The sequence below is a fragment of the Gigantopelta aegis genome, chromosome 14 (assembly GCF_016097555.1).
Source record: "Gigantopelta aegis isolate Gae_Host chromosome 14, Gae_host_genome, whole genome shotgun sequence".
NCBI lineage: Eukaryota > Metazoa > Mollusca > Gastropoda > Neomphalida > Peltospiridae > Gigantopelta > Gigantopelta aegis.
The window spans coordinates 3748378-3766222 of record NC_054712.1 but is presented as its reverse complement, the minus strand read 5'-3'; the positions used below and the strand labels follow the sequence as shown (position 1 = coordinate 3766222).

General features: G+C 40.7%; 1 protein-coding gene across 1 annotated transcript; it reads left to right on the top strand.

Annotated features, from left to right (window-relative positions):
- The first annotated feature begins 20 nt into the window (after positions 1–20).
- On the top strand, positions 21–16877 carry LOC121389508 (transmembrane protein 143-like). Its single transcript, XM_041521163.1, has 6 exons — positions 21–111; positions 1823–2004; positions 4807–4966; positions 5965–6159; positions 12551–13178; positions 15045–16877. Exons 1-6 carry the CDS (start codon positions 31–33, stop codon positions 15359–15361), a joined length of 1563 nt encoding a protein of 520 aa, XP_041377097.1. The 5' UTR covers positions 21–30; the 3' UTR covers positions 15362–16877.
- Positions 16878–17845: the final 968 nt, after the last annotated feature.

Below are 17845 nucleotides of genomic sequence, written 5' to 3'. Positions count from 1 at the left end.
CAAAAATTCCACTTCCGGGTCAGTGATAAAATGGCAGCCTCCTTACTTTGTCGACGACTTGGTATTTTGAGTCATAATTTGGGACAATGCAGAGCTCTGTCGACGCATAGGGTTCGTTTACTATTGTTTTCCAGTATTTTGCAAGCCGCAGTCAACTTAATGGCATACGACAACAAGTTATTTTCATACAGAAATGTCATGTTTATTTGCAATATTTCACAGTTCGATAATTAGGCCGGCTACTTTTCGTTATTTATTTTCAAGGACAGTTGTGTTTTACTATGTGAAATGACTTGATACCTAACTCTACTCAAAAACTTAAATGTTTTGTTCATGGAGGTGACTGATTGGTTGGGGTTTTTTTTATCTTGGATAAACATCGGTGCGGAGGTCAAAGAAGCTGTCATTTTGATTCTTGTCTATAGTCCGCCCCACGGAAAGCCTTTTTTATACTATGTAATTTACTACAAGTTATTTATTTTTGAGCCGATTGTTTTTTAAATTGCACACAAAAATAGTATTTTTATGTTATTTTCAAAACACTTCTACTTTTCTTCTTACCTCAAACCAAACTGAAATTATTTACCAACCCCCCCCCCACCCCCCACCCCCAACCCCCAAAACAACAACAACAAAACAAAAATTTTTGTAGGAGAATAGGACAAACTATAGTTTGGAGTGTCCTCTATCTCCACAAGAGCACCCATGGAAGCATTTACTAAAAAACAACATTTGCATAACTAATTTTTTATTAGTGCATTATATTTAAAGGGACATACCCTAGTTTTTAAACACTAACGCATATTTTTGACTATTATATCCGTTTTTGATAACTTAAATCATACTTTACGTAGACTTTATTTTTAGATTATCAATTATCATATTTTTAAAAACGTACATGCGTCTGAGAAGTACATATGTAACAGTTATGGAGTCGAGGTTTAGTCTGTTTTTAGAGGGTATTTCACCATTTCAAAATCACAGACTCGTGTTTCACTCAATTGTAACTTTATCCAAATGTGTTACATGTTTGTAGATTAACTAAACTTAAGTGTTAATTTTCACGGGTTTAAAATCGGGTATGTCCCTTTAAGACCTCATTGTTATGCAGAAATGAAATTGGTTACCTGAATTACTATAAATGTATTATGCCAATGTATATATATTCAATTTTCAGAAGCCTGGGCTACATGGTAAATCATTACGCATCGTGAAATAAAAAGTTGCAAACTTCAGAATATTCACAATTCCAATGCAGTTGAGAAGTAATTAATTACATTGTGCAAATATTATTCAGGTACAAGTCATGTGAACAGACTACCCATTACCAACAATTCTGAAATATTGGATGAACAACATTGATAATTTTGAGTAACCTATAGCCTACAGCTATGAAAATAGGAGGTTATTTGACTGAAATAGTTTTTTTTTTTATCTTTGTTTCTGTAGAGCACTCGCCTGAGGTGATTGCATCGTATGATCGAACCACCTCAGTGAATCCATTTTCTGATTTGGGGTTTTCCCATTCCAACTAGTGCCCCAAGACTGGTATATCAAAGGCCATGGTATGTGCTGTCCTGTCTGTGGGAGAGTTTCCCTATCCCTATCTGCAAATGGAAAAATGTAGCAGGTTTTCTCCGAAGACAAGTTAAAATTACCAAATTTTTAACCTCCAGTAGTCAGTAATTAATAAATCAATATGCTGTAGTGGTGTTGTTAAACAAAACAAACTTTAACTTATTTTTTTCACAATGGCCGTTGATTAATAAATCAATGTACTCGAGTGGTGTGGTTAAACAAAATGACTTTATCTTTGTTTCAGTTTACGAGTAAGAAATGTATAAAATGTCTGTGTGGCGCGCACTACACCGTGCGGAAACAGAGTTTATCGTTATCTGTACGAGCCTTGTCGACGACACCTGACATGACTCCGGACTCGTCTGCTGGTAAAACGACACAGATCCAGCCAGTGGAGGAACTCCCACAGGAGGAGGATTTGTACAAGTAAATCATTTGTCTGGTTAATAGTAGAATTAGTTCACCTACAGATGTGTCCTACTAACTGTGGCGCTAAATTCATTTTGGGTAGTGGGAAGCAATATTAATTTTGTTTCTTAGATTGCAACCAAATTTATGCTAAAAATTGAGCAGTACTAGACGTTAGTCTCAAAATTAGACTTGTAGAGTCAAGAATTCTTGATGTATCTGAAATATTGTTTGAAATAAAATGGAAAGCAAAAGCTGCTTGTAGAGTTGATTATCAGAAAGTATATTGTGAATTTTTAATGGCATTGATGCGCGGTCGGTGCAGGATCGTTCCCCGTCAGTGGACCCATTGGGCTATTGCTCGTTTCAACCAGTGCTACAGAACTGGTATAACAAAGGCTGTGGTATTTACTATCCTGTCTATGGGATGGTGCATATAAAAGATCCCTTGCTGCTAATCGAAAAGAGTAGCCCATGAATTGGCGACAGCGGGTTTCCTCTCCTAATATATGTGTGGTCCTTAACCATATGTCTGACGCCATATAACTGTAAATAAAATGTGTTGAGTGCGTCATTAAATAAAACATTTCTTTCCTTCTCTGCTTGCTGCCTGTGAATTTCGAACCTTGTTTATGACAATAAGGAATTTCTTTAGAGACCATAGCAAAATGTTCTGAAGTCCCCAAAAATAGGTCTAAATTTTCAAAGGAACTATTTAATTTTTTTAAAGAACAAAATTAATGTTTTACCATTCTTGTTGAATAGTCTAATGCTTGACATCACTGTGACCTTTAAATTTGTAACATGAAATATCAGTTATATAAAAATGTTGACCAGTTTCATCTTTGGGTTTCAAGATACTTTTCTCACATATATATACTACTCAAAAGGATTTAAGGGTCAGACGATATTTTCGACATTATTTTCTGAATGTCAGTTATATTAGCTAGACCATAATGTCACGCATGGTATTGTTCCATTTTGACGAAAGTGGGTCTAAGCAACCCGTAAATGAACTAAAATCCACTGTCATTGACACTGTCGACTAGTTCTAATGACGAAAACATGCTTACATTTGCACATAAATTAGGGCGAAAGCTAAAGGTCTGCTAAGTGCCCATAACTTGCTTTTTCACAAAGCGCTTCATTTGCACGCTTTGCATGTGTATTCCATGTTCCCAATGCTGAATTTTCTTATAATTGGAGCTTGCATTCGTGTACGGTGCACACTCCAAATTCGACAATGGTACGACGTCAACTGACTATCGAAGATCGAGGAAGGGCTATTGCTTGGCTTCAGGATGGCAATACGCAAAGAAATGTTGCTCTGAGACTTGGTGTCAGTGAGAGTGTCGTTGGCCGACTGTGGCAGCGGTACCAAGCAACGAATTCTGTTCGAAATCGTCCACGTTCGGGAAGACCCCGAAGCACTACAAATAGAGAGGACCGCTACATCACCAATATGGCTCTATGTCAACGCACAACCACTGCACGCCGATTACGTGACAATCTGCGGACTGCGACTGGAACTCGAGTGTCTGATCAAACCATACGCAATCGTCTGAGAGCCAATAATCTACGCTGCTGTTGCCAGGCTGTTCGACCACCACTCCTACCACGTTACAGAACGGCCAGACGTCACTGGTGCACACTTCATATGCGGTGGCAACGTGTTCAGTGGGGTCGAGTGATGTTCACTGATGAGTCCAGGTTTAGTCTCCAGTTCAACGACAGTCGGGTTCGTGTCTACAGACGTCCTGGGGAGCGCTTCGCTGACGTTAACGTTAGACAACGTTACCGGTTCGGTGGTGGCAGCGTCAAGGTGTGGGGCGGCATCTCTATCCACCACAGGACCCCCCTCTATGTGGTGGATGGCAATCTGAATGAATCTGCTATCTGAATGAGATTATCCGGCCGTTGGTTCTCCCAGGCCTTCAGCAGATTGGCGGCGGGGCAGTTATGCAGGATGACAATGCCAGACCCCACCGCGCCAGGGTGGTAACGGACTTTCTCAGACAACAAGGTATCGCCAGGATGGATTGGCCAGCATATTCGCCTGACTTGGCCCCAATAGAGCACGCCTGGGACGAATTAGGCAGGAGAGTTCGGGATAACCATGCCCCTCCGGCCAACCTTCATGATCTGGGTCAACTTCTTATGGCAGAGTGGCAGGCCATTCCCCAAGAGTTCTTCAGACGTCTGATCAACAGCATGAGGCTACGATGTGTCGAGTGTATTCGCGCCAGGGGTGGATTCACACACTATTAAACGAATGTTCTAATGTGTAAAATCCATGTTTGACAACCTTCAACTTTGACAGCATGTCATGTGACTTTATTGTATACAGTGACGTTTATTTGTGGTTTTTTGTAAATATGGAACAATAAATTAAATTTTTGGTGTAGTTTACATCATCAATCTAATACACTCTGAAACTTATTTGATTATAAATTTTTGACCCTTAAATTCTTTTGAGTAGTATATATATATACTATCTTTTCTATGAAAATAAAATAAATAAACTATTCGTTGCTGTTTTATTTTTACAGCCCTCGAAAGTTGTGACAGCAATCAACAGAGCTGCTGTAAAAAGCTGTTGCAAGGTTACCAGAATTTCAAGGGCTGTCTTTAGGAGTAGTCTTTACGATGACAGCAGGTTTCGTCTGTTTTCATCTATTAACTTACTTTTGAAATAAAATATGTTGAAAAAGATTCAAACATATGTAGTTTAAAAATGTGGTGTCGTTAAACACATTTTTTTCTTTCCTTTGTTCATGATTAGATACAGTTTGATGTTTCATGTGTTCTGTACTATTTCAGAGAGCGCTACATCCCCATTACAAGAAGGTCGGTGATCCGACATCTGATGCAGCAGGAAGATTTTCTCAATGACAAGGAGAGGAAGATATTTGATGACTTTGCTTTAGCTCTGGATGCAGCCATTGTCAATAAATACCATGGAATTCTCCAAGAACTAAAGGTGAAGAGTCTTCCACATAGCAGTGGATTTATTTCTTTAAACAGATCCTAATTTTTTAGGTTAATAAATTATATTTAACGTGTTTAAAAATTGTGGATGAGATCTGACCACAGAATTAATAGACTACTAGGACCCATATTCACAAAACATCGCAAGCCTAGTTTTACACATAAACGTAAATCTACGACTGAAGAGCTATTCACGAAACAACGTAAACGTAAGTTACACGTAAAGTTGGACGTAAATATAAGAGTGCCTCTGGTTACAACTAACGCTGCACATAAGTTGTGTACATATAGTAAATCAAGCACGATCGCCGTTATTTATTATTATTTGCGGGAAATGGCAGCATTTCCAATAATTGAAGCAGTTTGCGATGGCGAACACCCACGGATTGAACATATTTTTGTTGGTGATCGAACGGATGTTTTCCACTCGACCACATTTCTCCTGAGTTATCTTTTCCTTTTTAAGAATGTCCTAAAGTTCGTACCAAACCATGGATCTTCACTAGTACCAAATTCCATGGTTCGTCGTTCACGATGTTATTGTTAGCAGACGACAAACAAAATTGCGTTTTGCACATTTGTTATTTACCCAGTAGCCATCGTTTCTAATGGGTTTTTTTTTTTCTCTCTGGTGAAGGTGTTAAATCGTAGATTTACATCCAACTAAGTTATGTTTACATTTACGACCATCTTTGAGAATAAGGTGCTTCTTGCATGTAAACATAAATCTACGGCAGACGTAAGTGCTAGTCGTAGACGTAAATTTACACTTTTTTGTGAATATGAGTCAAGGAATTGTGGATTGCATCACTGTTGTACAATTAACTTTTAATTTGGCTGTATTAAAATAATATTAATTTTTCTGTATTAAAATAATGTTACTTTGTTTATATTAAGACAGTTTTATTTTTTTTATATTAAAACAGTTTTACTTTGTTTACATATAAAAGACAGTTTCACTTTGTTTATATAAAGACCGTTTCACTTTAGATAATGTTTGACCCGATCAACCCAGACAAGGACACGATCCAGACCCGCCAGTGGAGTCGCCATGAGCGTCTCGACAACGAGTTTTGGCTGCTACAGAGTCTGGAGGACGTCATGCAGAAAGCCAACTTCCACGAGCTCTCCAGGCCCACGGTCATAGGGGCTCTGGAGGAACACCAGTCCAGGGAGGGCGTTCGGGTGAGTGGTTCATAGTCCAGGGAAGGCGTCCAGGTGAGTGGTTCATAGACCAGGGAGGGCATTTGCGTGAGTGGTTCATAGTCCAGGAAGGGTGTTAGGGTGAGTGGTTCAGAGTCCAGGGAGGGCATTTGGGTGAGTGGTTCATAGTCCAGGGAGGGCATTTGGGTGAGTGGTTCATAGTCCAGGGAGGGCGTTAGGGTGAGTGGTTCATAGTCCAGGTGAGTCATTCATAGTCCAGGGAGGGCGTTCGGGTGAGTCGTTCATAGTCCAGGGAGGGTGTTTGGGTGAGTGGTTCAGTCCAAGGAGGGTGTCTGGGTAAGTGGTTCATAGTTCAGGGATGGTGTTCAGGTGAGTGGTTCATAGTCAGGGAGGGCATTGTGTGTGTGGTTCATAGTCCAGGGAGGGTGTTCGGGTGAGTCGTTCATAGTCCGGGTGAGTCATTCATAGTCCAGGAAGGGCGTTTGTGTGAGTCATTCATAGATAGTCCAGGGAGGGCTTTCAGGTGAGTAGTTTATGGTCGAGGAGGGCTTTCGGGTGAGTCATTCATAGTTCAGGAAGGGCTTCCGAATGAGTGGTTCATAGTATAGGGAGGGCATACAGAAGTGATTCATAGTCCAGGGAGGGTGTCAGTGTGAGCGGTTCGTAGTCCAGGGAAGGCGTCCGGGTGAGTGGTTCATAGTCCAGGGAGGGTGTCTGGGTGAGTGCTTCATAGTCCAGGGAGGGTGTCCGGGTTAGTGGTTCATAGTCCAGGGAGGGCGTCCGGGTGAGTGGGAGGGCGTCTGGGTGAGTGGTTCATAGTCCAGGGAGGGGCGTCCTGGTAAGTGGTTCATAGTCCGGGTGAGTGATATATAGTCCAGGGAGGGCGTCCCGGTGAGTGGTTCATAGTCCAGGGAGGGCATCCCGGTGAGTGGTTCATAGTCCAGGGAGGGCGTCCCGGTGAGTGGTTCATAGTCCAGGGAGGGCATCCGGGTGAGTGGTTCATAGTCCAGGGAGGGCGTCCTGGTGAGTGGTTCATAGTCCAGGGAGGGCGTCCGGGTGAGTGTTTCATAGTCAGGGAGGGCATTGTGTGTGTGGTTCATAGTCCAGGGAGGGTGTTCGGGTGAGTCGTTCATAGTCCAGGGAGGGTGTCCGGGTGAGTCATTCATAGTCCAGGAAGGGCGTTTGTGTGAGTCATTCATAGATAGTCCAGGGAGGGCCTTCAGGTGAGTAGTTTATGGTCGAGGAGGGCATTCGGGTGAGTCATTCATAGTTCAGGAAGGGCTTCCGAATGAGTGGTTCATAGTATAGGGAGGGCATACAGAAGTGATTCATAGTCCAGGGAGGGTGTCAGGGTGAGCGGTTCGTAGTCCAGGGAAGGCGTCCGGGTGAGTGGTTCATAGTCCAGGGAGGGTGTCCGGGTGAGTGCTTCATAGTCCAGGGAGGGTGTCCGGGTTAGTGGTTCATAGTCCAGGGAGGGCTTTCGGGTGAGTGGGAGGGCGTCTGGGTGAGTGGTTCATAGTCCAGGGAGGGGCGTCCCGGTAAGTGGTTCATAGTCCAGGGAGGGCATCCGGGTGAGTGATATATAGTCCAGGGAGGGCGTCCCGGTGAGTGGTTCATAGTCCAGGGAGGGCATCCGGGTGAGTGGTTCATAGTCCAGGGAGGGCATCCAGGTGAGTGATATATAGTCCAGGAAGGGTGTCCGGGTGAGTGATATATAGTCCAGAGAGGGCGTCCGGGTGAGTGATATATAGTCCAGGGAGGGCATCCGGGTGAGTGATATATAGTCCAGGGAGGGCGTCCGGGTGAGTGATATATAATCCAGGGAGGGTGTCCGGGTGAGTGGTTCATAGTCCAGGAGGGCGTCCGGGTGAGTGATATATAGTCCAGGGAGGGCGTCTGGGTGAGTGATATATAGTCCAGGGAGGGCGTCCGGGTGAGTGGTATATAGTCCAGGAAAGGCGTTCGGGTGAGTGGGATATAGTCCAGGGAGGGTGTCCGGGTGAGTGATATATAGTCCAGGGAGGGCATCCGGGTGAGTGGTATATAGTCCAGGGAGGGCGTCCAGGTGAGTGATATATAGTCCAGGCAGGGCGTCCGGGTGAGTGGTATATAGTCCAGGGAGGGCGTCCGGGTGAGTGATATATAGTCCAGGGAGGGCGTCCGGGTGAGTGGGATATAGTCCAGGGAGGGCGTCCGGGTGAGTGATATATAGTCCAGGGAGGGCGTCCGGGTGAGTGATATATAGTCCAGGGAGGGCATCCGGGTGAGTGGTATATAGTCCAGGGAGGGCGTCCGGGTGAGTGATATATAGTCCAGGGAGGGCGTCCAGGTGAGTGGGATATAGTCCAGGGAGGGCGTCCGGGTGAGTGATATATAGTCCAGGGAGGGCGTCCAGGTGAGTGGGATATAGTCCAGGGAGGGCGTCCGGGTGAGTGATATATAGTCCAGGGAGGGCGTCCGGTTGAGTGGGATATAGGAAGTATTACATGAGTGGTCATCAGATAATATTTATCTTATATCAAATTATTGGTTACCTAACGGTCCAACTAGAGGTTTTGTCTCCGTTCTGTCTGTCTACATATATTTCGTGTGAGTGAGAATATTACATGGGTGGTCATCAGATATCACTTATCTTATATCAAGTTATCGAGTGGCGGGACGTATCCCAGTGGTAATGTGCTTGCCTGATGTGCAGTCAGTCTGGGATCGATCCCTGTCGGTGGGCCCATTTGGCTATTTCTTGTTCAAGCTAGTGCACCATGACTGGTATATCCTGTCTGTGGGATGGTGCATATCCCAGTCAGTGGACCAATTGGGTTATTTCTCATTCAAGCCAGTGCACTAAGATTATAGCCTTTGATATGTGCTATCCTGTCTGTGGGATGATGCATATCTCAGTCAGTGGACCCATTGGGTTATTTCTCATTCAGGCCAGTGCACTAAGATTATAGCCTTTGATATGTGCTATCCTGTCTGTGGGATGATGCATATCTCAGTCAGTGGACCCATTGGGTTATTTCTCATTCAGGCCAGTGCACTAAGATTATAGCCTTTGATATGTGCTATCCTGTCTGTGCGATGATGCATATCCCAGTCAGTGGACCCATTGGGTTATTTCTCATTCAGGCCAGTGCACTAAGATTATAACCTTTGATATGTACTATCCTGTCTGTGGGATGATGCATATCCCAGTCAGTGGACCCATTGGGTTATTTCTCATTCAGGCCAGTGCACTAAGATTATAGCCTTTGATATGTGCTATCCTGTCTGTGGGATGGTGCATATCTCAGTCAGTGGACCCATTGGGTTATTTCTCATTCAGGCCAGTGCACTAAGATTATAACCTTTGATATGTACTATCCTGTCTGTGGGATGGTGCATATCTCAGTCAGTGGACCCATTGGGTTATTTCTCATTCAGGCCAGTGCACTAAGATTATAACCTTTGATATGTGCTATCCTGTCTGTGGGATGATGCATATCCCAGTCAGTGGACCCATTGGGTTATTTCTCATTCAGGCCAGTGCACTAAGATTATAGCCTTTGATATGTGCTATCCTGTCTGTGCGATGATGCATATCCCAGTCAGTGGACCCATTGGGTTATTTCTCATTCAGGCCAGTGCACTAAGATTATAACCTTTGATATGTACTATCCTGTCTGTGGGATGGTGCATATCTCAGTCAGTGGACCCATTGGGTTATTTCTCATTCAGGCCAGTGCACTAAGATTATAACCTTTGATATGTGCTATCCTGTCTGTGGGATGATGCATATCCCAGTCAGTGGACCCATTGGGTTATTTCTCATTCAGGCCAGTGCACTAAGATTATAGCCTTTGATATGTGCTATCCTGTCTGTGGGATGGTGCATATCTGTCAGTGGACCCATTGGGTTATTTCTCATTCAGGCCAGTGCACTAAGATTATAGCCTTTGATATGTGCTATCCTGTCTGTGGGATGATGCATATCTCAGTCAGTGGACCCATTGGGTTATTTCTCATTCAGGCCAGTGCACTAAGATTATAACCTTTGATATGTGCTATCCTGTCTGTGGGATGATGCATATCCCAGTCAGTGGACCCATTGGGTTATTTCTCATTCAGGCCAGTGCACTAAGATTATAGCCTTTGATATGTGCTATCCTGTCTGTGGGATGGTGCATATCCCAGTCAGTGGACCCATTGGGTTATTTCTCATTCAGGCCAGTGCACTAAGATTATAGCCTTTGATATGTGCTATCCTGTCTGTGCGATGATGCATATCCCAGTCAGTGGACCCATTGGGTTATTTCTCATTCAGGCCAGTGCACTAAGATTATAGCCTTTGATATGTGCTATCCTGTCTGTGCGATGATGCATATCCCAGTCAGTGGACCCATTGGGTTATTTCTCATTCAGGCCAGTGCACTAAGATTATAGCCTTTGATATGTGCTATCCTGTCTGTGGGATGATGCATATCTCAGTCAGTGGACCCATTGGGTTATTTCTCATTCAAGCCAGTGCACTAAGATTATAGCCTTTGATATGTGCTATCCTGTCTGTGGGATGATGCATATCTCAGTCAGTGGACCCATTGGGTTATTTCTCATTCAGGCCAGTGCACTAAGATTATAACCTTTGATATGTGCTATCCTGTCTGTGGGATGATGCATATCCCAGTCAGTGGACCCATTGGGTTATTTCTCATTCAGGCCAGTGCACTAAGATTATAGCCTTTGATATGTGCTATCCTGTCTGTGCGATGATGCATATCCCAGTCAGTGGACCCATTGGGTTATTTCTCATTCAGGCCAGTGCACTAAGATTATAGCCTTTGATATGTGCTATCCTGTCTGTGCGATGATGCATATCCCAGTCAGTGGCCCCATTGGGTTATTTCTCATTCAGGCCAGTGCACTAAGATTATAACCTTTGATATGTGCTATCCTGTCTGTGGGATGATGCATATCCCAGTCAGTGGACCCATTGGGTTATTTCTCATTCAGGCCAGTGCACTAAGATTATAGCCTTTGATATGTGCTATCCTGTCTGTGGGATGATGCATATCTCAGTCAGTGGACCCATTGGGTTATTTCTCATTCAGGCCAGTGCACTAAGATTATAGCCTTTGATATGTGCTATCCTGTCTGTGGGATGATGCATATCCCAGTCAGTGGACCCATTGGGTTATTTCTCATTCAGGCCAGTGCACTAAGATTATAGCCTTTGATATGTGCTATCCTGTCTGTGGGATGATGCATATCTCAGTCAGTGGACCAATTGGACTATTTCTCATTCAGGCCAGTGCACTAAGATTATAGCCTTTGATATGTGCTATCCTGTCTGTGGGATGATGCATATAAAAGATTCCTTGCTATTAGTGAAAAATTGTGTCGCGTGTTTCCTCTGTAAAATTATACATCTAAATGACCAAATGTTTGATATCCAAGTGCCAATGATTAATAAATCAATGTGCTCTAGTGGCGTCATTAAACAAAACAAACTTTAACTTTGGCTACCCATCTGACTGCAGGGGAGTACAGGTTTCATCTTTGTCCTTACATCTATCATCTGTCTGTCTCACATCCAGATTACTTTACCTTTTTTTCACAATTCATTGAGCTGAAATGTTATATGTAGGTTTATCATGAAGAGTTACAGATCATGTTTGATTTTAATGGGAATTTACACACTTTTTGTCATTGTGGCCAGATCAAATCTGACTTTCATGGCAATTTATTCAAGGGCCATAACTGTGTAAAAAATGGAAATTATCCATGTTTGACAGAGTTATGGGCCTTGAACTTAGGAGATTTGTGGGAACAGTAGACAGCATAATATTGCAGTACTCTCAGAAAGCTTGTTTAATGAGTAAAATAATGAAAAGAGATGTTTTTAAAATCATGTTTTGTCTTGCTTTGACAAAGTGAAGAGACAAGATATAGTTATTACTTATTTTAATGGGTGCAGTGCTGGCATCAACCTTTGCGTTTGAATCAGCATTTAGTTTTTATGGGTGGCTCCATTTTTTCACAAATTATAAAGCCTAGATCAGTGAAACTTGGTTTATAGTTGAAAATAAGTCTGGAATTCTTATTTAAATAAAAAAAAATTACATTATTAAAATTAGAATTTAAATTGTTTTGTGTTAAAATATGATTATCTCTATAACTAATGCATTTGTGGACATTGTAATGTTTCATAGCATCTCAATATCACTTTTTGTCTCAAATAATTTTGCACATACTAATTCTAATTTATTATTTCTTTCAACAACCAAACGAAATTTTAAATATTTAGGTCATGTATCATTCCCATTGTATTTATCTGTGTGGTGTAGAGTTTAATCCAACTACGAATCGAAGTAGTGCATATACTTCTTTAGAAATACTTTTTAATAAATTCACTATAGAATTCTTGTCATATTAACAGGTCAGTGTAAATCCTGACAAGTACGACATTCTCAAGTTCTGGGCGCTGGGCAAAGAGGCTCCGGAACATTCTCCAACCATCTGGGATAAGGTCAAACACAAAGTGACAAAGAAACCGTTCCCGAAGCCGGTGCAGTACTACAAGCGAGTGGTGGTGGCGCTGCGTCTGAAGAAGGACACGAAGCTGATGCTGAAGGCGTTTAAAGAGATCCCCGTCAACAACCTCGAGATGTTGCTCCCAGACGGCTCCATCCAGATGAGTACGCTCGACAAGGGCATCGTGTCGGCATCCGTTTTCATCGCAGCCGTCGGAGTGCTGACCAAGGTCGTCACGCTGCTGGCGGGCCTCAACATCGACTGGATGTTAGTGGTAACCACGGTGACTGGGCTGATCGGCGTGCGAGCGTGGACGGTGTACAAGAACCGCCGGAATGCGTACCTCGTCGACATGTTACGGACTCTGTATTTCAAGAACATCGCTAACAACCGCGGCTTGTTGACGCTGCTGGTGGACCGGGCCGAGGATGAGAGTTTTAAAGAGGCGCTGCTCGTCTACACGTTCCTTCTGACCAACCGCCCACCGTCCGCCAAATCTTCATCAGCCAGCAGCAACCTTACAGCAGAATTAGGTATCGGTTTTGGGAGTGGGTTTTTGGGTTTTTTTTTTGTCAGCTGGTAATAAAGAGACTGTACTAAATTTGCTACCATAGTTAAGAAGTGACCGTTTAATCAAGCCTTTTTAACAACTTAAAATAAATATATTTTCTTGTTTAAAATGGTAGGTTCGATCCCCGTCGGTGTGGCCCATTGGACTATTTCTCATTCTAGCTAGTCCTCCACAACTGGTATATCAAAGGCTGTGGTATGTACTATCCTATCTGTAGGATATAAAAGATTCCTTGCTATAAATGAAAAAATGTAGTTTCCTCTCTGACTGTGTCAAAATGACCATATGATTGATAGCCAATGATTAATAAATCAATGTTCTCTAGTGGTGTCATTAAACAAAACAAACATTTTTGTTTGAGATATCAGTGTCTGCATATTCAGCGTGTTTCTGGTTGGCCTAATGTTTGTAAGTAGCCCAAATTTCATTTTTTATTTTTCTGATATATATTTTTGTGTATATACAAAATTATTGAGAAGTAAATTATTGAAAAGTAAAATCAAGTTTACCCTACTAAAAATATTACAACAACCAGAAACACTGAAGATACTGACACTGGTATTCTAAACAAGAGCATACTTAGAACAGTCTTTTTAATTATTAAATAAATGGTGTTAACCCTAAATTGTTATTCTTTTGTAGAGCATAAAAATCTAATTAACTGTTCAGGGTGAACAGAAAAATACGTTGTTGGAAAATTGGACAATTTTTTTTTAAATTGTGGAGATAAATTCAATTTTTTGTAGCCAAACAGTACAATAACTGTTTTTGGACGTAAATTTTGGAATGAGTTAAAATTATTATCAAATGTATTCTTTAATTGCTGTTGAATATGTTGACCATTTGTAATTCAATTTGTATTTGTAGTTGTGTCATTAAAGGGGCGGACCCTAGTTTCAGCCTCCGAAAATGCACACTAAGTTTAGTTAATCTACAAACCTGTAACACATTTGGATAAATTTACAATTGAGTGAAACATGAGTCTGTGACTTTGAAATGGTGAAATACACTCTAAAAATACTGTTACTTCTCAGAAGATGTGCGTTTTTAAAAATATGAGAAATGCATTTTGCGATATTAAAAACACCAGGATGACCAAAACCACTTCGAATGTACAGAGATTAATAATCTAAACCATAAAATCTAAGTAAAGTATGATTTCAGTTATCGAAAACGGCTCTTAATAGTAAAAAATATGCCTTAGTGTTTAAAAACTAGGGTATGTTTCTTTAAGAACAGCTGTAATACCTGCTGTTTATTAATGACTTTTTTCAATTTGAAATAATTATGTACGACTCTCCTGGATTTGTTCAGACGTTATAGACTTCAAAGGTATATGTCATTTCTTCATGATACTGAATTTTATTCTAAATTTTTATTTTACCTATCAGTATCAGTGATATTTTTTTTTTTTGCACAGTTCTTTACACTGTATTTTAATTTGACTCTTGAATTTTTAGCTTGATGTTGATCATCATTTCATATTTGCATTTACCTCAATTTGACACTCAATAGCTGATGTATTTTTCAAGCTATGGTGTCATTATTCATTTGTTCATTCATTCATTCATATGATATTAGATCATTACCAACCCCGGGAGTTCAGTGGATGAGTTATCAGCTTTTAGACTGGAAGATGTTCATATCCTAATGTTAACACCAGTATAACCACTGAATACTCTCTAAAGTCATGTAGGTCATTAGTTCATGAGTTCATTCATATTTACCTTTGTTTGACACCTAGTGGAGTGTCATTAAACATTAATTAATTCATTTATTAATTCATTCATTGATGTGTTGTTTATGAAAGTTTATGTTCTGTTGTTAGGTGGTTTATCATCCCTGCAAGTTGAGAGGATGATCGAAGACTTTCTGCGTAAAAAGAGCGGCATAACGATCGACATGGACGCAACCGAGGCCATCCGCATTCTGCAGGGCTTCGGTCTCGCCAGCGAGAAAAACGAAAAACTCTTTGTCCTACCTCTTGAAGCAGCCATGAGGATCCTGCCCCAGCAACCGCAGTCCGTGATTGCCCGGGCGCAGGAGGCCGACATCGCCGAGGGTTTCGACCGAGACGAGTATTTGGAAACGGAGGCAGAGTATACGGAGGAGGAGGAGAAGGCGAGGAAATACGGCTGGTTTTGATGACGTCATTCATGAGTGTGTGTGTATGTGTGTGAGTGTCAGACAGACAGACAGACCTAGAGTTCACGTGTGCATATTGTTTATAGCAGATGATGAAGAATATAATAGTTATTACGCACAATTAAATATGAAATTTATTCTATATCAGTGATGGATTTTTTTTTTTTTTTTTTTTTTTTTTTTTTCCCCCCCCCCCCCCCCCCATACCGAAGATTCGGGAGATTTATTATCTTTGAAAGTAGGAGTTGTTTGGTTGTTTGGTCACATGTAGGTGGCTGTAGCCAGGACGAGTGCACAGTGAGTGATTCTGGATAACTGCAGCCACAGATACGACCTGCTTGTAGTTTATTATAGAATACAATAACAGTGTCTTTCAACAAGTCACTCAAGTATATTCATTGCTTTAGTGTTGATTCTTCATACTTGGGTGACATAAACCTGCTCTGTGTTCCACAACACGAGAGCCACATTGTGTTACGAAATGCTTGCTAGCTTGTTTTTTTGTTGGTTTTTGTTTTTGTTGTTAAATGAATGTGCTAGAGTGAAAACCAGTGAAATTATTAGTGGGTCTCGTCATGACAAAAGCCTATTATACACAATACAGCCCTGCATTTTATGCAAATTATTTAGATCATGCATCTATATGTAGATGGCAGTACATTCATATCGAAATGTGTTATGGCTTTTGGATATACATACTTATTAATATACTGTCAAATAAGGTTATTTATTTTGCTATATGTTCTACAATTTATTTACTACCTAATCATTTAAAGATTTTTGTGGAAAAGTAGATTAGATTATATGCAGAATGTTTAATAGCTATTGCCTAAATAAAATTGATATTGCCTTAAGTGTATCCCATTTATTTTGGAGGAATTTATTTCAATTTGTATGTTCTCATGCAAAAGAAATGTAAAATCATTTTCAGCTATTTTTTAAAATGTAAATATAAAATCAATTACTGTAAGGCAGTTTAATTTTTTGTCCATTTGCCAAATGTGGTTTTATAGGAATGAAAATTATGATTATTAATGTTATTGAGTAAAAATATACTGCCTCAGAATGGTGTACATTTCTTTGCATGTTAGTGTGTAGACTGAGAGAGAGTGATATAGAGGAAAGATAACCCAACTTTGTTACATACAAAATCGTGGTTTTCAAAAAAAGTACTTTTTAACATTTAAAAAATTTAAATAGTCTTTTTTTTAATTATTATTCAAATGAAATTGTTTTGCTTCAATTACATGAACAAAAAAAAAAAAAAAATTTAAAAAAAAAAAAAAAAATTGTGAACCACTTTAATTTTCTCTAAAGGTGGATATAACAAGATCTGGTTGCTAGCTGTCAAGATTTCTATATATGTACATTTTGAGAATTTAATGATTAATGATGATCTCTTGGATCAAGCTGTATTGCTGGCAGGACTACATGTAGGCATTGATGATGATCTCTTGGATGTATTCACTGTAGGATAAAGCCAGCTATCAGTCCAATTAAAAATATTTATTGCCAATTGCTTTTATTGTAATATATGTATGAGTTATATTTATAGGATATTAAACGAGCTACCATTTCGTATCATGTCTATGTCCCGAGTGAAAATTATTTTCAGTTGTAACAAGCTTTAGAGAGTGACAATGAAAATTATTTCACGATTATTTCAAGATAGGAAATGGTAGTGAGTTATATCCTATTTATTACCCATAATCGATCTTAATTTATAGCACTCATCTCGTTTCGTTGACGTTCCTGTGCGGTTGTAGTGCGCCAATTGATGATGTCATCATGTGACATCAAAAGTGTTATGTCCCACTTGGCATTCTAGTGGGACATAACACTTTGATAAAAACCTAGTTTCTTTGTATTTAGTCATTATTTTGGAGTGCATGTTTAGCTACAACTTGTAGCCATTCATCCGAACTGGTATATTTTAAATCTTATCTTTTGACCATTCGATGAGCATTTATTTGCTCTGCTGACATCCTGGCAGTTCAGTAGGATACATTTCCAAACAGTACATGCAAAGAAACAAGAACATCACAGTAATGTTTTGAGCTTCTTTAGAAAATGGGTGAACCAATAACACACTGGATAAAATACGATAGATATTTTCCTCATGACCACAAGAGACGAAAAACTGCAAAATCACCCGCACTTAAAAGCTATCAGCTGAGCAAAAGGTTACTTGAGACGATGGACCCATTGAGCTTTTCTTGTTCCAGCCAGAGCTCCACAACTGGTGTAACAAAGGCCATGTTATGTACTATCCTGTTTGTGGGATGGTGCATATAAAAGATCCCTTGCTGCTAATTGAAAAGAGTAGCCCATGAAGTGGCAACAGCGGTTTTCCTCTCTCTATATCTGTGTGGTCCTATCATTAAATAAAACATTTCCTTCCTTCCTTCCATACTGCTAGAGAACCATTCCGTGTTGAGTAGCCTGTCTATGAACAGCACGAGACAGTTTGAGTTAAATCAGTTT

Excerpts from the sequence above, each read along its gene's own strand:
- LOC121389508 (XM_041521163.1), top strand. The coding sequence starts at position 31 with ATGGCAGCCTCCTTACTTTGTCGACGACTTGGTATTTTGAGTCATAAT. Across the intron at positions 112-1,822 it reads GAGCTCTGTCGACGCATAGG|TTTACGAGTAAGAAATGTAT; the intron begins GTTCGTTTACTA and ends TCTTTGTTTCAG. Across the intron at positions 4,967-5,964 it reads GAATTCTCCAAGAACTAAAG|ATAATGTTTGACCCGATCAA; the intron begins GTGAAGAGTCTT and ends GTTTCACTTTAG.